Below are 19,050 nucleotides of genomic sequence, written 5' to 3'. Positions count from 1 at the left end.
CTTTAAGGGTAACAATTTCAGGGGCAAAGGGAGAGGCAGATTCCAATACAATTCAGGTCCCAGATTTTCCAACGATAATCCCAGCATTCTTGGTACCCCAAAGCCATATCAATCTCACTGCCTGGATCACCATTCTGAGATTCCTACTTGTCAAATATGCAACAAAAAGGGTCATGTTGCTGCAGATTGCTTTCAAAGACATACCAACACTGCCTCGAGCTCTCCTATTCAATGTCAGATCTATTGGAAATATGGACACTCAGCTCTTCAATGCTATCACTGAAGTAATTTTGCGTATCAATGGAGGCCTCCAACCACTAATCTCAATGCTATGCATGCCAATCATCAAGCTTCAGCATCATCTGACCAATTTTGGCTTACAGACACTGGTGCTACATCACACATGACATCTGACTTGGCAAATTTGGACCTCTCTACTTTATATCAAGGAACTGATACAATTACCACTGCAAGTGGTGCAGGTTTGCATATTTCCAATATTGGCACGTCTAAATTGGTTGTTCCTCATCATTCCCTCACTCTTAAGAATGTATTACATGTTCCAAAGCTTTCTCAGCATCTGTTATCCGTTTATCAACTATGCAAAGACAATAGGTGCAGATTCATTTGTGATGATGTGTCTTTTTGGGTTCAGGACAAATCCATAGGGACAATCCTACTGAAGGGGCTGTGTAGAGCTGGTTCCTATCCTATACCATTCACCATTGATGCGTGATTTATACGCACACAAATTAAACCCTCTTTTTATCAATTGTAGTAAGTATGTAAGTAGGGATCGTTCTGGACCGGGGATTAGGAGGGATTGTTAATCACTTGGATTTGACTCAAAAATGTGAAACAAAGGTTAAAACACTAACTAGACTCAAATAATGCAAATCTAAACAATAAAAATACTAAAACAAACCAAAAGACTCAAACTGAAACTAGAACTTAATTTGGACGAAATTAATAGTGTTTATGACTCCAAATACTTAAGAACACAAAATGAAACAAAATCGAATGAATAAGACCCAACAAAATATGGGGGGATTGTGTTTGGACGAGATTAAATTAAAGGCACAGATTCTAATTTAAAACATATAGTAAAGATGAATGCGATGAAAATATGGATGGAATGCTAGCTAGAAGGTTCTTCTCTACACATGTTACACTTGCATACAAGATTGATTTTCAGTTGGTCTTTCGATAAATTATGAAACTCAACACCCCGGGTTAATTAGGTCCGCTTAAATTAACCGTCAAGTTCTCCTTAAGTTAATGAATTGGATGGGTTTGCGCAACGCAATTCACAACATTCTCCAAAAGTCCTTTACGTGAAAAGCACAATAAAGATACAATCAAAGATCATTAAGCATCATGAAAACTATAAGTGTTGACGAGGCCTTCGTTACTATGAAAAGCATGAAACTAGTGCCAAGAATTCATTTAACGCGATTGTTTATAAGCAACCTCCACTACTTGTGAATATAAGTTCATAACGATTAGGTGAAACTCACTTATATTCTAGCGTCATATTCATGCATGAAAATTAAGCGTGCACTCTCAATAAACATACATAAATAAGTTATCAATCAAACGGTTAAACAAATTGAATCCACAACTTATGAAATTCCAACCAAAGGTAATCAATTCATATTGCAAGCATAAACATGGTTTCGAATCACCCCCTAGCTAAAGGAGTTTTAGTTCCTCATACGTACAAGACAAAGATAAGTAAATTTAAACATTGAAATCAAAGAAACACCTAAGCATTCCAACAACTCAAACTTGAATTGTATGAACGTTTAGGCCCTCTTCTCTTCCTCTTTGTCGCGGCACAAGGTCTAAGGATAAGTTTTGGGGTGGTGTGAAGTGTTTTGGAGGAATCGGGAGTGGTTGGAGTGGCTGCAATGGAGGAGAAAAACTGCAGAAAATGGAAGGGGATGCACGGCATAGAATGGGCAGTTTTGTGTTGGTGTGTTGTGTGATTGTTTTGTGGTGAATGGGAATGGTTTGTATGAATGCATTGCATGGTTTTATAGGGAGAGAATGGATGGGAGAGCATGTGAATGGCAGCTAGGAGGGAATGATTAAAGAGGGAATGCATGTGGAATGACAACTAGGTTGGTTGGTGGAAAGCTGAAAATGCAAAGAGGAATGCTAAAAATGGGATGATGTGCACGGCATTGAATGTTTTGGGTGCATGTGAGAAAATGGATGAATGATTAAGAGTGCATGTGGGTGAATTATAGAATGGGAAAGCATGTGAGTGACAACTAGGGTGAATGGTGGCTGCAATGATGAAGTGGAATGGCTGAAAATAGGGGGGAATGCCACGGCAAGGTGTTTGTTTAGGTGCATGTGGCTGAAATTGTAGGTTATGCATGGTTTAGGATGGTTTTTGGGAAGAGAATGGGCTAGGCCCTTTGTTTTATGTCCTAAAGTGCATACAAGGCCTTCAATTTCATCCAACACTTTGGCTCCAAGCATAAGCTATCCATCCTTAGCCCAACATTGCTCCAAAAGGCCCCAAAATGCACTTCTTTCCTCCATTAGCCCTTAGAACCTGAAAACATACGAAAATGGCTTAAAAGACTAAAATAACTAAGGAAACACAACGTATATGCACGAGAACAAGCCAATTAGGTCGCATAAATATGCTCCTATCAACCATTTCACAGAAGCAAGCTTCACCACCTACATCTCATTCATGTTTCCTTGCAAAACCAGTTCACTCAAGCATATGGCACAAAAGGCTAGGGCACACATCCAATGCAATTACTTATGCAATTCTACATCAATCTTAAGTACCTGCATCACTAGACACATGTTCATCCATTTGTACACCATGTTTAGAGGGCAAGTTCACCAAATTACCATTTCAATTCCCTGTAAACAGATCTGTACATCTTTTAGAAAAAATCCACAGTGATGTATGGGGACCTGCCCCTTTACTATCCTATGAAAGATTTCGGTATTATGTAACCTTCATAGATGATTGTACTCGTTACACATGGATTTTTCCATTAAGAAATAAATCAGAAGTGTTTGCCACTTTTGTTCATTTTCATGCCTATTTGAGTACACAGTTCTCTGCTATAGTTAAAATCTTTCAAAGTGATGGTGGTGGTGAGTATACAAGTACCATGTTTCACCAATTTTTAGCACAATATGGGATTTTACATCACAAATCATGTCCCTATACACCTGAACATAATGGTTTAGCAGAAAGAAAACACAGGCATATTGTAGAAACAGCAGTCACCCTTCTTCAAACTGCCAAACTACCTAACCAATTTTGGGTTCATGCTTGTGCTACGGCTACTTACTTGATAAATAGGATGCCTTGTGCTTCTTTACACATGAAGTCCCCTTTTCAAATGCTATATAACACTGTTCCTGAGATTAATCATCTCAGGGTTTTTGGTTATTCCTGTTTTCCTTTGCTCAAACCATATACTTCTTCTAAACTTTAACCTAAGACAACAACTTGTGTGTTTTTGGGATATGCAAGTCAATACAAGGGGTTCCTATGTCTAGATATTGCCACTGGTAAAATTCGAGTGTCCAGACATGTTTTATTTGATGAAGCCAGTTTTCCATACTCAACCTTCACAGTATCACACACTTCCAAATTATCTTCTGCATCACCTATTACAATGCATCCACCCCTGTTTCCTCTAGTCATCACATCAACAAATCAAGCAGTCACACCCTCATTTCATTCCATCTCATCTCCCACCACAGAGTCATTATCTATGCATTCATCTAGTGCTTCAGAATCTTTTTCTGCATCTCGAACCTCAGAATCCTTGGAACCAGGTGCATCTCGTGCTCTAGAGTTTGATTCTTTCCCTGCACATAACACACCTGCATTACACATACCTTGTGCCTCTTCCGTATAGCAATTGCCTCCACCTAGCTCCATTACACAACATCATATCCCTGTGGATCCTGATTTCCATCCTAAGAGACTCAATGTGGTTCTGTCCATACCAATGAATGTGCATCCCATGCAAACAAGGTCCAAGAATGGGGTGTTCAAAAAGAAAGCTTTGTTAGCTACGATTACTTCTGAACCAAAAACTTTCAAAACTGCTTCCCAAGTGTCTGAATGGCAGATTGCCATGCAAGAGGAAATAGAGGCTCTTCATTCTCAACAGACTTGGTCTTTAGTTCCATTACCACCTAATAAGAATTTAGTTGGATGCAAATGGATCTACAAAATTAAAAAAACATGCAGATGGGTCTGTGGCAAGGTACAAGGCCCGACTTGTAGCACAAGGGTATAGTCAAGAAGAGAGTGTCGATTATTTGGAGACCTTCAGCCCTGTGGTAAAACCTACAACTATAAGGCTGATCTTTGCCTTAGCTGCTCAATTCAAGTGGTCTTTTAGGCAGCTAGATGTCAAAAATGCCTTCTTACATGGCATCCTTCAAGAGGAAGTATATATGGCATAACTTCCGGGGTTTGCGAGTGTCACACATCCTTCACACTATGTTTGCAAACTTCACAAATCATTATATGGTCTCAAACAGGCTCCTCGAGCCTAAAATGAAAGGTTCACCAGCTTCTTACCAAGCTTGGGATTTCAAGTTTCACAGGCTGATCCCTCGCTGTTTATACAACAGTCTTCCAAGGGCACGGTGTTATTGCTTTTGTATTTTGATGATGTCATTCTCATAGGTAGCAGCCCTCAATTGATCAACCAAGTGATCACAGCTCTTACTATAGAATTTGAAATGAAGGACTTGGGTTTCCTGCACTACTTCTTGGGATTGCAGATCAGTTACACCTCAGAAGGATTGTTTGTGTCTCAAGCAAAGTATATTAATGAGTTAGTTGATAAAGTTGACCTCCAGGACTCTAAACCGTGTGCTACACCATGTCTCCCATATCACAGACTTCTCAAGGGTGATGGGAAGCCGTATCACAGTCCAGATTAATATAGAAGTGTTGTTGGTGCTCTGCAGTATCTTACTTTCACAAAACCTGACATAGCATTTTCTGTCAATCAAGCTTGTCAGTTTATGCATAATCCTATGATTTCTCATGTTATTTCAATTAAGCGAATCCTCCGTTATCTCAAAGGGACATCCATTTATGGCATTCATTTTAAACCCAGACCATTGCATCTGCAATCTTATAGTGATGCAGATTGGGCAGGAGATCCAAATGATCGCAGATCCACTTCAGGCTTTGTTGTATTTCTTGGTTCCAACCCCATCTCATGGGCATCAAAGAAGCAACACACGGTATCCCGATCATCCACAGATGCTGAGTATCGAGCTTTGGCAATCACTGCTGCAGAACTTGCCTGGATTCGACAATTATTCTGTGATATGCATATACCTTTACATTCCTCTCTGCTGATATATTGTGACAATGTCTTAGCTATTGCCCTTTCTACAAATCCTGTGTTCCATGCCAAATCCAAACATATTGAGATCGACTACCATTTTGTCCGTGAGAGAGTCACTCGGGGTGATCTTCAAGTTCAACATGTGTCTTCGACAGACCAATCCGCAGATATCCTAACAAAGGGCTTGTCTGCACCATTATTTCAACACCATTGCAACAATATGATGCTTAGTGTTCTCGAGCATCAGCTTGAGGGGGGATGTAAGAAGGATGAAGTTCAAAAGTGTGATCCATGTGAGGAAGTTATCAATGGTCAAAACAAAGCCACTTGTCAAAAGATTAAATAGGTTGTTATACATATAGTTGGTTAGTTAGAATCTGTTGCTTTGGTTAGAGGGAGTTGGTTAGAGTGAGTTAGTTGATATAAGGAGGTAGTTAAAGAGGAGTACTTGCTCTGCAAGTTTGGCAAACTTCTATATAAATGAACAATGTAAATCGTATGGTTTTCTAATGAAGAAAAACATTCTCTACTGATACAACTCTCTCTCATCTCCTTTATCTCTCTTCTTAAAACATATTTCAGCTATAGTAATATGTCGCCCTACTTCTTAAAGTGGAACGAGGGGTTTCTGGTTCTAGGCTCACAGTTTGCTGGTGGTATTTTTCTGGGAACAGCTCTCATGCACTTTTCAGATTGATTCAAACAACCCTTTCTGTGGTTTCGTATGTGTATACTAAGCAGGATAGTGACCCTTAAGTTCAATGATTATGGACCGTCCCTTCTTATCATGCCCGGAATATGGTTTTCTGCCTCCATTTCCAGTCCAACTGGTATCGGAGTTGGGCACAACTCAAGGTAGAAGGCGGATTGGATCTCCGCCGTTTCAATAGGTCTGGCATGCGGCGTGTTCATATACTTATCCATAAACCATCTGCTTTCAAAAGGCTATACAGCTCACACGGCAGTCTCCGTTGACACACCCCATTACAAGTTTCTGGTTGTATTGTTTGGGATTGTAGTAGTATTTTCGGTTGTCAAGATCTGGGACATTTGATATAATCGGCCAAGAAGGAGATTGTCATTCAAGTAGTTAAATGCATTCAACTTGTAGGCATGTGCTGGCCGACATCCGAAGGTGACAAAGCCATATTAAGATGCATGAGAACAACGAATATAAATAAGATTTATAAATTTAATTGTAATTAATATGCAAATGAGTAATGTGTTCAGAACATACAACTAATTTAGAACACTAAAAAGAAATAATATAAAATTGAATGAGTTTTCCAAAAACCCTAGCATGCCATAAAACCTTTCATAAAACATATCTCGTATATAATGTGCTAACTAGTGGTATCAGTATCGCCCAAAGGCATATAAAACTCTTCCTTCAGAACATTTCTTCTGAACGCGTTCCTTAAACGCATATTCATTATATTTAAATTTCTATTATTTTATTCATATTCATTGTTCTCATGCTTTCTAATATGGCTTCGTCACCTTTGAGTGTTGGCCAGCACATGCCTACCTTGATATTTGGGTGAATATCAGGGTCGGGCGTGTCAGATTCTACCTGGTGATATATTCTTATAAAAATAGTAAGAAATGGGGTTTGTGGAATATTCTTCAAGAAAACCAAAAAAATTAAAAATAAATAATACATGGCAAATCTACAACCCCACACAAAATACAGAAAACGATTGCCTACGTTTACTCCAAGTCAAGTCGTCAATGGATGTTTGAAAACCAAAATCCACCACCCATTTTCTCTTCTTCTATGTCATCAAATATTCTGATAGTCCTCCGAAATATAGTCGTTAAATCTTTATTTTTTTACGTTCTAACTAAAAACTTGGCGTTTAAAAAGTTGGAAGTATCCGACAATTCAGATAACCATATTAAATCCTGTCAATATCATACAACTGTATTGTAAATTGTAGTACCAATCCTATTCCCACGTTAAAGTCTGTTTTTCTTCCCCCCAAAAAGTACGTAATACAACCAAACCCGTTAAAACCCATGCCCCTCTCTCCCTCCTCTCCAAACCTACAAGTCAACAAAGATGGCTCCACCTCTCCCTCGCTTACTCTTCCTCTCTTCTCTCCTCCTCCTCTGCCTCACCATCCCCGCCTTAGCCCACAGCGGCCACCATGAAGACGACGAAACCCAACCCGACACCAACGACAGCGAAACCCCGCATAACCTCCGTTCGAGGCCTCTAATACTAGTCAAGATTTGGTGCCTCATCATAATATTTTTTGGGACGTTCTTACCTGGAGTTTCGCCTTATTTCTTCAAGTGGAATGAAGGGTTTTTGGTTTTGGGTATCCAGTTTGCCGGGGGTGTGTTTTTGGGTACGGCTATGATGCACTTTCTGAGTGATTCCAATGAGACTTTCAAGGACTTGACCCAAGAAGAATACCCTTTTGCGTTTATGTTGGCTTGTGGGGGCTTCTTGCTTACAATGCTTGCTGATTGTGTTATTTCCTACGTGTTCCTCAAGAACAAGAGTGTTGTGTCTGCTGCTGATCTTCAGGTTCAGGGTAAGTGCTTTTGGTCTTCTAGATTTTGTTCTCTTTGCTTGCTGAGTGAGTGAAATTCCTTGAACGGGAAATGACAAAGACACACACTTTTTAGCCTCACGCACTTCTTTTTAATCATTTTCATTCATTCTGTTTGATTTACTCAATCCAATAACAACAACAATAACAACAAAGCATTTTTTCACTAAGTGGGGTCGGCTATATAAATCCTAGAACACCATTGCGCTCGGTTCTGTGTCACGTCTTTCGTTGGATCCAAGTACTCTACGTCTTTTCTTAGAGTCTCTTCCAAAGTCTTTCTAGGTCTTCCTCTACCCCTTCAGCCCTGAAACTCTGTCATGTAACCGCATCTTCTAACTGGAACGTCAGTAGGTCTTTACATGATTTACACAATCCGATAGCTAAAAATAAAGAAATTTACAGGTTTGTGTGAGTAGCTTAAATGGTGTGCGAAAATCACATTCCTAGCTGTTTCCATTTGATTTATTCGGTTCGATGATCAAAAATATAAAAATATAAGGGGACTAAAAGTGTGTTGAAAATCACTGTCCTTGAATAAATAACTGTTTGGTGTAGGATTTTTGTTTCTTTAGTAACAATTGTTATCTATGAGATTTGAACTCCAACCTTTTCAAACTTAACCAAGTGGAGACGGGGGGTGCCACTAAACGAACTGTATGTGTGTTTTTGCTGAGAATTGTGATTGCGACCATAATTTATTAAGCAAAACTAGGTTTGAGGTTGACTACTAAAACTAGGACAATCAAGTGATAGTTTATTTTTCACTGCAGGTAATACTGAGCAGGGAAAGGGTGGTCAATATGGCACTCAGGTAAGATATATACTTGCTAAATTCATAATCTTCTGGTTGTAATCGTATCAGGATTTCCATACGTATTGGGGGATTACTCGGTGGTGGTTCTGACACTGACTCGAAACTTATTTTTGATTGACCTGACAGGGCCATAACCAAAACGTGGTGGTTGCAAGCGCTACTTCACTTGGGGACAGCATCTTGTTGATAGTAGCCTTGTGTTTCCACTCCGTGTTTGAGGGCATTGCAATTGGAGTCGCTGAGACTAAAGCCGATGCTTGGAAAGCCTTATGGACAATTTCTCTTCACAAGGTATTTGCTGCCATTGCCATGGGCATTGCTCTCCTTCGAATGATGCCTAACCGTCCCTTCTTGTCATGCGCTGCCTTTGCTTTTGCATTTGCTATTTCAAGTCCTATTGGTGTGGCAATTGGAATCCTAATAGACGCAACAACCCAAGGAGCTGTGGCTGATTGGATATTCGCAATTTCAATGGCTCTAGCATGTGGAATGTTCATCTACATAGCAATAAACCATTTATTGGCAAAGGGTTATGCACCCAACAAAGCAGTTTCAGTCGACAAACCCCAGTACAAGTTTCTGGCAGTTTTGTTGGGTATTGGGGTAATAGCTGTTGTGATGATTTGGGACACTTGAAGTCGTTGTTCGAGCACGATTTGTTTGTGGAAGATTGCGTTTGGAAGTATAGATTTGCAAGTAGCAAGGCAATCGATTGGTAGATGTGATTTTGGTTTTATTTAGATTTTTGCTATCATATGTTATTAGCTCAGGATAGAGAGCAGTGTTGTAATGATCTCCAAGAATGTTTTTATTGCTTATGTGGCTTGGCAATCATCTGGATGATGATCATCTTACATACAGATATATAAAATTGTATGCGTATTGATACAGTTATAAACAGATCGCTTTGCGGTTTATATATACAAGCAATATTTGAGGAAGAGGATCGAACTCAGCACCTCGGGTGCAGGAGTAAACATCCTTAACCACTTAAGACAAGTCCCTCAGGCTGTCCAGGTCAAGCAGCGTATCCTAATGCCATTGAACAACAGCCAAATGCCATCGTCTTGTGTATTTTATTTCTTCTGTTTGATTCGCACAAGATTCACTTCTCTAATCTCTAATATCATGTCTACCTCTGAATGGGTGCGGAGGTTGCACCCTTGTAATAGTACCATGATCAAAGGGATATAGCATTTCCGGCTTTTGGTGTTGCTGCGGAAGCTGTTAACCTAGTAGAAAGTGTGAGGAGGAAGACTTCGATTCGGCCCAATGAACTTGTCTTCTTTAGTTTCTTTTCTGGTTTATTTACAAGTTAAGTATTGTCTTCATTCACTTCTTGATGCATGTCAATAACTGTGATCCTACGGTATGTTATTATATGCTTAGAATCCAAACCTTCAACTTTTTCTCATGCACCACTAGAACATGGCTTGCAACAATCTTCTCAAGCTCTCTCTTCCTCTTCCTCACCCTCTCCACATTGGCCTACAGCAGCCACGACGATGATCAAAGTGAAACCAACAAGAAACAACGGCATTCGCAGCCTTCGCACCAAGCCCCTAATACTCGTAAAGATTTCATGCACAGTTTTCTTTTTGGGGACATTTTCAGCCGGAATGTTGCCCTACTTAAAGTGGAACGAGGGGTTTCTGGTTCTAGGCACACAGTTCAAACAAGACTTTCTGTGGTTTTGTGTGTGTATACTAAGCATGAGAGTGACCCTCAAGTTCAATGATTCCGGACTGTCCCTCCTTATCATGCCCGCCATATGGTTTTCTGCCTCCATTTCCAGTCCGACTGGTATCAGAGTTGGGCACAACTCAAGATAGAAGGCGGAATGGACCTCCGCCATTTCGATAGGTCTGGCATGCGGTATGTTCATATACGTATCCATAAAGCATCTGCTTTCAAAGGGTTACACAGCTCACAAGGCAGTCTCTGTTGACACACCCCATTCCAAGTTTCTGGCCGTGCTGTTTGGAATTGTAGTAGTATCGGTTGTCACGATCTGGGACACTTGATATAATTGTGCCAAGTTAGGAGCTTGTTGTTCAAGTAGTTAACTGCATTTACCCTGTACTCGATGTCTATTTGATTCTATCCTCAATATCGCTTGTAAAATTGTAAAAATAAAAATAATGCTAAATATTGATAATCTTGTTCACCTTGATTCATGACTAAATTCAGGGACCAAACTGTGTACTTTAAAAGGTTCCCACAAAAGCACAGTTTCAGAATGGAAAGACAATTTCAGAAAGGAGAAACTCCCTACGGTTGTGAAACTTCTCCTTCAACACCTGCTTTAACTGATTTCAAGCAGGTGGTATTGCTGTCGAGAACTCCATCATCGTATAGTTAAGAACTGTCTCGTTTAAGCCACTTAAATTTGCCCATGTGCGAACAATACGTCAGACAAGTCATCCCCAGGACTCAAAGTTCTCCATGGTAAACTCTCCCAAGGCAAGCTGTTACAATTAAAGGCCCTGCCAAATCCCCCAAAAGACAGCCTGCAAAAAAAGAAAGAAAAATTACATGTACACTTACAGATGATTCACTTACAAATGGATACACCCCGATTAGGTAATTCGCTTACCAATCCACTGGCCAGATGAAGGGCGGATAAGGGAGGCACCAATACCGGCCCCAATGGAAGCAAAAACTAGTGATGCACCACACCTGATAGTAGTAACTGTAACCTTCTTCCCAAGAATCTTAACTTGTTCTGCCGTATCGATGTCATCAACCTCTTCTCTAGACTTTATTGTACGAGAAATATATCGGTAGACATCAATGCCAACTTGGATGAGCCATGACGCTGCCACACCTAGAAAGTGCCCTGAGTAAACATGGACAGCACAGTGAGAATGAAAGCTCAATCAACCAACAACAGTGACCATGCCATTTTTTCTTGCATATGTGACAGAATACATGAATAGAATATTACCTCTGAAAGTTGTTTTGCTAACACTACAGAAGAAAACTAAAGTAGGCAATCTTCTTCCAGCTTTCCGCATGGCGGACTTAGGAACATCTGTAGATTTTGTTTGTTGGTCGCGTATTTGAAGAAGCAAAACATATAACTAATTAATTAATCATATTTACACGCTTGTTTTTTGAACTTAATCTTCTCAAATAAAAGTAGATTTGGGATTATTGTGGAAAGAAATTACCTTTGAGAAGTTTCCATGCCATTCTCTCTGATACATAATGGACACAAATTCGTTCCAGAATCCGTCTAGTGGTTACAACAGAAGTCTGCAATGGATGCAAAACGTAACTCAATTGGAAGATGCAAAACTTTGTTGAGTTCAACAATAGAAGTGCAAAATTTTGTATGCTGTTTAATTAAGTGGTTATATTTGGGAAAGAGAAAACCCTAGAACTGCTTCAGGTGAAAGCTGTATTGTGTGTTGTGGGGGGTGGCAGGGAGAGAGAGAAGAAATTTCCTGTGCTAAAATGTAAATAAAGAAGAAAAAAGTTGAAAGGTGAATGCAAAGAGGTAAATCAACTGGTTGCTGATTCAACAACTAATGAACATTTCCATCACATTTCAGAAATAACTTGTTTCGTGATCAAATTGATTTTCAAAATAAACATGATTAGTGGTACACACTTGCATCTGGTCTATAAACCAGCAGAACTATACACGTCGACGAACAAGACAAAAACATCCGAGCACCTAATTCTGTTTAAATTTATCCACCTTTAAAGATCCATAGAATTCAAATAACTGTCAAGCTACTTATGATGTACAAGCAGCGCATACTGATTTAAAAGTGTAAAAAAAAAAAAAAAAAAAAAAACAAAACAACAACAACAAAATAAGCACCAACTGTTAACGTGGAATCCTCCTTCAAAGATCCATCAATTGCTAATAACTGTTGTGGAAACTTATGATGCTTAGTGCATACAGATTTAAAAGTATCATAATTTCAGCAAGGCGTTCCTCAAAATTAATGTTATCTTCACCGGATAAAATTTCCAATAAGGTATCTTCATTCTACAATGAGTCCTTCACAGAGGGTTGAGTCAACTATCTGAGGCATATTATGTCTGGTGTGCGACCAACAAAGTATAAAAAATAATCATTACGGTTTTTAATTCCGAAAACCACTGTTCAGAGACACCATGGAACCAATGGAAATAATTTAAAGACGACGTGTATGAATGGAACTTCTTAAACTAAATTCAAAACAGAAACAAGAATGTAGGAAAAAACAACTGACCTCACGAATAATCTGCACTACTGATTTTTTTAGAGGAACAACATAATCTATAGGTTGCTTTTCTTCAGTGTCCGGCAGGAAGTCATCATCATCCTCTTCCAAGTTTGTACGAGGCTCCAAAAGAGGTAAAAAGAACATTAAAAATGACCTCAAGGTTGTCATAGTTAGAGTCCTCAATTCAAAAGCCGAGAATAAAGGCTTTAACTCAATTTTGTATTCCTTGGTACTGTAATTATGAGAGTCACTCTCAAAGATTCGTTGAGATGAACTTCGTGTATTAGAAACATAATCTTCAGACCATGCTGTTCCAGCATCACAATGGGCAACCGGCACCCTGAAATTACTGTTGCATACAAAAAAGTTAGTACACAGTCAAACTTCAGCCGACAACAATCCTCAAAGCACTAATGAAATAACATTGACATGGGAAAGTAAGAAAAGGAAAGTATAATATGAACTGTTGATTTTAAATTTATGCAGCAAGCTCAAGAAAGGATATGAGGGCAGAATCAACTGAAAACAAAAACCAATGGCGCAAAAGTTTTAGCGTCCTGATATCAACATTTTGTACTACCTACACCAGAAGAACAATCCCGAATATATTTCTCCAGCTTCAACCATAAAAAATACCAATAATGAACTGTACCCCAGAAAGTTATTAATCAAACACAACCAACCATAACCACAGAGGGCAACTCTACAGCTTCGAAAAGTTTAGAACTTCCCCGAATTGTTCGATTGAAAAATTAGCCGACTGAACCTTTATCCGCACTCAAACTTGTTCACATCCTATAGTTTGTCATCAATCAATGTGAAACCGACCCGAAATCAAGTTTCAGGGTATGATCAAATCCCCAGACTCACCATACAATAACCACCATGAATACTAATGGCGAAATAAGAAAAAAAATTGAGATCACTGATTTCCGATTCTCAAATACAAATGCACCAACGAGCTATAACACTTACCCAAATCGTATCTAAATTTCATATCAAAGAATTCAAATCGGAATTGCATTATACAATACAAAATCTCCTCCATATCATCGAAACCGAATTCATCATAACAAAAACACACACAGATATGTAAAAGAAAACAGAATTGAGAGAGAGAGAGAGTACCCGAATAATGCCTTATAAGCATAAGGAGCACCGGCGGCGACAGACGCAGCAGCGGCAGAAGCGGCGGCTTTGGCCGAAAGATACCCAGCAGAGTGTAATGCTTGGACTGTACTGGGACTTGGTTTTTTCCGCAACAGATCTAGGATTATTGCTATTCCCGCCATTGTTACGCCCTCCAAAGCAAAAACCAATCCGACACCACCAACACCCTCAAACCGAAACTACGAAAATTAAACAAAATAAAACACGCCTTTTATACCTTCTCACTCAAATTTTCCCGGAAAATTGACTGGATTATATGTCGCATGATTAAGAAACCCAAAAGATGGGATTTTATATACAGTGCTTGGGGCGGAGAGAGAGAGAGAGAGAGAGAGAGCGCGTGTCGTTTGAGTCCTTGTACATGTTAGGCCTTGTGTTTCGTGTTATGTTCGTATAATACTTGTTATCTTAAAAAGTTGTGTCATGTCACATCTGTTATTTTAACGGGTCCTTAATAAGTTGGGTTACTTTACTCAATAGGTAAAATGACCTAACCCGTTCAGAAAAAAAATTTCTTCTTAAATTTGCACATACCACATTGCCACATAAATATTATTTCAAAGCATAAAATCACATTTGTTGTTAGGCCATCTCCAACTGAGGGCTGGCTAGAGGGCTCATTTTAACCCTCTGGCTTTCCAAGAAATTAATATTTTAATGAACAGTATCAGGCCATATTTGCCTCCGTGTCCAACTAAGGGCCAAAGGGTCATAGGGCTCGTTTTAGCCCTGTCACAAAAAACCATCTCTAACCGAGGGCCAAAGGGCCAACCATAATTTATTATTTAAAAACTACAACTTAAATTCAAATCCAACGGCTAAATGACATCAGCATGATGTCAGCTAGCGGTTGGTAGCTGACATCATGCTGACGTTAGCTAGCCGTTGGATTTGAATTATTCTTTTGCTATAAATAGGGTGGATATTGGGCTATAATTCACACAACTTTGAATTCAACCTATTTCAATTCAATCTCTTTCAATTCAAGTTTGCAATGAATTCCAACTTTGGATCATCTTCGGATTCCAACTGGGGGTCCTTATCCAATTTCAAATTGGAAGCAAAATGGGCGCAAATGAGACGAGAAAATGAGGAGTCTGATGAAGAAGTTCAAGTAAGGCGCAACAAACAAAACAAAGCAGCAACCATAGCTACGGCCATAGTGTGTCAGCCAACTGAGGAACAACCTCAATTGGGTGACTCTATTGCTGGTCGCTCTTACAAACCACGAAACAAAGCGATGTCGCATGCCAATCTGATGAACAACTACTTCAACCCCAACTCGGTGTACACATAAGGATTTCAAATTTCGTTTCCGGATGAAGTGCTATGTCTTCGAACGTTTACTTCGTGATGTCCAGCAGGTCAATCCATACTTTCGACAGAAGCGGGATGAGTAGGTCGCCCTAGTTTCTCACCTCATCAGAAGGTTACTGTTGCACTTCGAATGATAGCCTATGGCTCCCCAGCTGATTCGATGGATGAAACCCATGGTGTGTCTGAGTCTACATGCCTTGATACTTTTGAACAATTTTGTGACACAATTGTTCAGGTTTACAAAGATGAGTACCTCTGCGAGCCAAATCAAGAAGATCTGAATCGGCTCCTTCGTAAAGCGAAAGATCGTGGGTTTTCGGGCATGATAGGGCCATTAGATTGCATGCATTAGGATTGGAAGAACTGTCCCACCGGATGGTAATGAGGCTTTAGCGAAAGGTCGAGAAAGCCAATTGTTGTGTTAGAGGCGGTTGCCTCCTATGACACATGGATCTGGCATGCTTTCTTTGGAGTCCCTGGATCCCAAAATGACATTACAGCTCTTGGGCATTCACCCCTCTTCAATAACTTGACGGAAGGTAAAGCACCTCAACTTGACTACTACATCAACAACCGTCAAGACAATATGGGGTATTACTTTGTAGATGACATCTACCCAAAATGGGCGACACTTGTCCAAACAATTCCAAATCCTAGGAATGATGCAGAAAAATTGTTTACCTTACACCAAGAGGCATATCAGAAAGATGTTGAGAGAGCTTTCGGTATTCTACAAGCACGATGAAAGATCATTAGCGAACCGGCAAGAGGGTCGAGTCAAGAAAATTTGGACTCCATCATGATGTCTTGTATCATATTACACAATATGATAGTGGAGGATGAGCGAAATGAGTATATTGATGGAGAGTTTGATGACGACCAAAAAGATCCAAATAGGTTAAGAATGGCTCGTGCAAAAATATATGATGGGCCTAATTTGCCTTTCAATCCAAGAACTGGTAGTATGTCTATAAATGAGTACATGAGGCTATAGAATGATACGTTCTCGTGCCACAAATAAGTACCTACAATAGGATCTTATTGCATATCTTTGGGTCAAAAGAAGCATGGAGTAGGCGTTTAAGTTTTTGTTGTTAAATGTTTTGTAAAATGTTGTTTAAGTTTCATGTTGTTAATTGTTTTTTTTTTTTTTTTTTTTTTTTTTTTTTTTTATGTTGTATAATTTGTATGTTGGTTAATGTTATTTAATGTTGTTTCATGTTACTTAATTTAATTTAATGTTGTATAATGGCGTAGGAAGTTACAGAAAAAAATATAATTTAAAAAAAATATGAAACAAATTTTGTAAAATAGAAGGTATAGGAAAAAAAAATATAATTTAAAAAAAATATGAAACAAATTTTGTGAAATAGAAGTTATAGGATAAAAATAGAATTTAAAATAAAATAAAAAAAATTTTGTGAAATAGAAGTTATAGGAAAAAATGGAATTTAAAAAAAAATATGAAACAAATTTTGTAAAATAAAAGTTATGGGAAAAAAAGTAAAATTTAAAAAAAAAAAGAAAAATAGAAGTTATAGGAAAATTTTGTAAATAAAAAATAATAATAAAACTGAAAAAAAAAAAAAAATTCAAATGCAACGGCTAGCTGACATCAGCTAGACGTTGCATTTGAATTTTTTTTCTAAAGCATTCATGTCAGTTATAACTGCCAAGAAAGCTGATTTTTCTGGCCATCCTTCCAGCCCTCCAACCCTCTCTGATTCCATGGGGCCCTCTCAGATTCCATGGCCCTTTGGCCTAGCCCTCGGTTGGAGACGGTTTTCGAGCTATTTTCGACCCTCTGGCCCTCTGGACCCTTCGATTGGAGATGACCTTATGTACCACATCTACACTTGAAAATACACTACTAGTTTACTACAAAATATCAAATGTGCAAGGATATACAAAATGAATGAATTTTTCTTTTTTCAAAGTTGTGAAGCCTTTTTCAGAAATTAAAACATTGTCAATGAAACTCAAAACCTTGCATGTTATTCCTTTTACAAAATCCTTCAATTTTCATCGATCATCATGGAGAAATTGTATTGAAACTTTGGCTTGATCTATTGCCTTCAAGAGTTATGTTGATGATGTTTTCAGTAAGGTTTTCCACATCAGAACTCTCTTCCGCATAAACTAAGTATAGAAAAACCAAACATTATAACCATTCAAATTATGAGAATTTTATCAAAAGAATTATGAAAATAAATAAAATAATAATACTAGACCATATAAAAATGGAAACTTTAACGAAAAGTTTCCGGTACTATTCATTTTAACGAAAAACCATATTTTTACACTAAACTATTCATTTTACCCTTTATTTTGTCTTTATCGTTAAAATAAACTTTTCAAACATTTTTCATTAGTTTTTCTTATAAAAATATATTACCTCAATTTTTTGAAATTTTCTAAAATTTAATTATATATATATATATTATATAGTATTTTTAAGGTATAAAATTATTAAATTAATATTTTACTTATCGTGTATTGGGTTACCTATGTGTATATCTGGACCAACTTGTTATCTTAACATGTGTTTATCAGGTTATCCGATAACGATTCAATTTGTTATCATATCGATCTGATAACCTGTTAATTTTGTATCATATCATGTCGGATTAACAGACCGTGTCAAAAATTACCAAGCCCAGCACACGCCATGCACAATACTCGTACACAAATATGATTTTTTTTCTACGTCTTAAAATGATCAAATTGCTATAAATGAGTTAATTCTTCACATTTTCTGATTTCTCTCCTCTCCCCTCTCTCTCTATGACATCTACACTCTCCTTCTTCTTCCCAACCCGCATTCAATTTCTTGACAAATTACTAACCCTAGCCCTAACCCCTTTCAATCTGCGATCTAGGTTTAAACGTGCAAGAGTTGTACTTGAGTTTGATAGCAGATAGCGATCTGCAAAGTTCAAACCCATTTCCAATTTCTGTGAATGCTCTAGAGTCTCTCTCTCTATCTTAATTCTCTGAAGAAAAAAGACAACGGAGTCCACCGAGTCCTCCTAGATACCGTCACCGGAGGCCTCACGGAGACGCTTGTCGCCGTCGCCACCCAAATCACCTTTGGCAATTACATTCGTTTTCATATGATTACATCTCCTGATTCTCTCATAATTCGCTTCTTTTTCCCCAATTCTTACATTTTGCTAACTCTAAGTTTCATCCTAATCTGATCCAATTTTGTAAGTCTGAGCAATCATATTTCTGTAAGTATTTGAGTATCTGATTGCGGTGTTTGTGGGTGGTTACTTTTGTTGCTTTCTTAAGAATTTAACATTGAGAAGCTGCATGTGGTTAGAGGTTGAGAAGAGAAGATTAAGCACAGGTTTGATAATTTTTTCTTTTTTTTTGTCAAAAAGAAAAGCATGTGATTTTTGTTGCTCTGTTAACTCTCATTCGGCATGTATAATTGTGTTTATTTTAAGTATTGATTAGTTTTAATTTTAAGTATTGTAATCAAACTTGTTAACTGCACTTGTGCTTGAACGAGTTGAGGACATAACAGAACAAATTCAATAATACTTTAACCAAGTACAGATTATTTGTACCGGTGTGCCGCATGGTGATTGGCG

The 19,050-nt window shown here is 38.4% G+C and overlaps 2 protein-coding genes across 2 annotated transcripts; one reads left to right on the top strand and one right to left on the bottom strand.

Annotated features, from left to right (window-relative positions):
* The first annotated feature begins 7,351 nt into the window (after nucleotides 1–7,351).
* Nucleotides 7,352–9,667, top strand: LOC137716180 (zinc transporter 11). The gene is made up of 3 exons (XM_068455589.2): nucleotides 7,352–7,906; nucleotides 8,698–8,738; nucleotides 8,868–9,667. Exons 1-3 carry the CDS (start codon nucleotides 7,426–7,428, stop codon nucleotides 9,375–9,377), a joined length of 1,032 nt encoding a protein of 343 aa, XP_068311690.2. The 5' UTR covers nucleotides 7,352–7,425; the 3' UTR covers nucleotides 9,378–9,667.
* A 1,198-nt stretch (nucleotides 9,668–10,865) lies between these two features.
* On the bottom strand, nucleotides 10,866–14,516 carry LOC137715344 (uncharacterized). The gene is made up of 6 exons (XM_068454636.2): nucleotides 14,093–14,516; nucleotides 12,971–13,313; nucleotides 11,915–11,999; nucleotides 11,689–11,775; nucleotides 11,338–11,580; nucleotides 10,866–11,251 (listed from the first exon to the last, which is right to left on the bottom strand). Exons 1-6 carry the CDS (start codon nucleotides 14,254–14,256, stop codon nucleotides 11,175–11,177), a joined length of 999 nt encoding a protein of 332 aa, XP_068310737.2. The 5' UTR covers nucleotides 14,257–14,516; the 3' UTR covers nucleotides 10,866–11,174.
* Between the last annotated feature and the right edge of the window lie 4,534 nt (nucleotides 14,517–19,050).

This window comes from Pyrus communis, chromosome 3 (assembly GCF_041283825.1).
Source record: "Pyrus communis isolate YQ-2024b chromosome 3, ASM4128382v1, whole genome shotgun sequence".
NCBI lineage: Eukaryota > Viridiplantae > Streptophyta > Magnoliopsida > Rosales > Rosaceae > Pyrus > Pyrus communis.
The sequence above is the reverse complement of the archived record's forward strand: the minus strand, read 5'-3'. Positions and strand labels throughout refer to the sequence as shown.

Coding starts and splice junctions, on each gene's coding strand:
- LOC137716180 (XM_068455589.2), top strand. CDS start 7,426: ATGGCTCCACCTCTCCCTCGCTTACTCTTCCTCTCTTCTCTCCTCCTC. Junction 7,907..8,697: donor TGCTGATCTTCAGGTTCAGG/GTAAGTGCTTTT, acceptor TTTTCACTGCAG/GTAATACTGAGCAGGGAAAG. Junction 8,739..8,867: donor GTGGTCAATATGGCACTCAG/GTAAGATATATA, acceptor TTGACCTGACAG/GGCCATAACCAAAACGTGGT.
- LOC137715344 (XM_068454636.2), bottom strand. CDS start 14,256: ATGGCGGGAATAGCAATAATCCTAGATCTGTTGCGGAAAAAACCAAGT. Junction 11,776..11,914: donor GGCATGGAAACTTCTCAAAG/GTAATTTCTTTC, acceptor CAAAATCTACAG/ATGTTCCTAAGTCCGCCATG. Junction 11,581..11,688: donor TAGCAAAACAACTTTCAGAG/GTAATATTCTAT, acceptor ATGTTTACTCAG/GGCACTTTCTAGGTGTGGCA.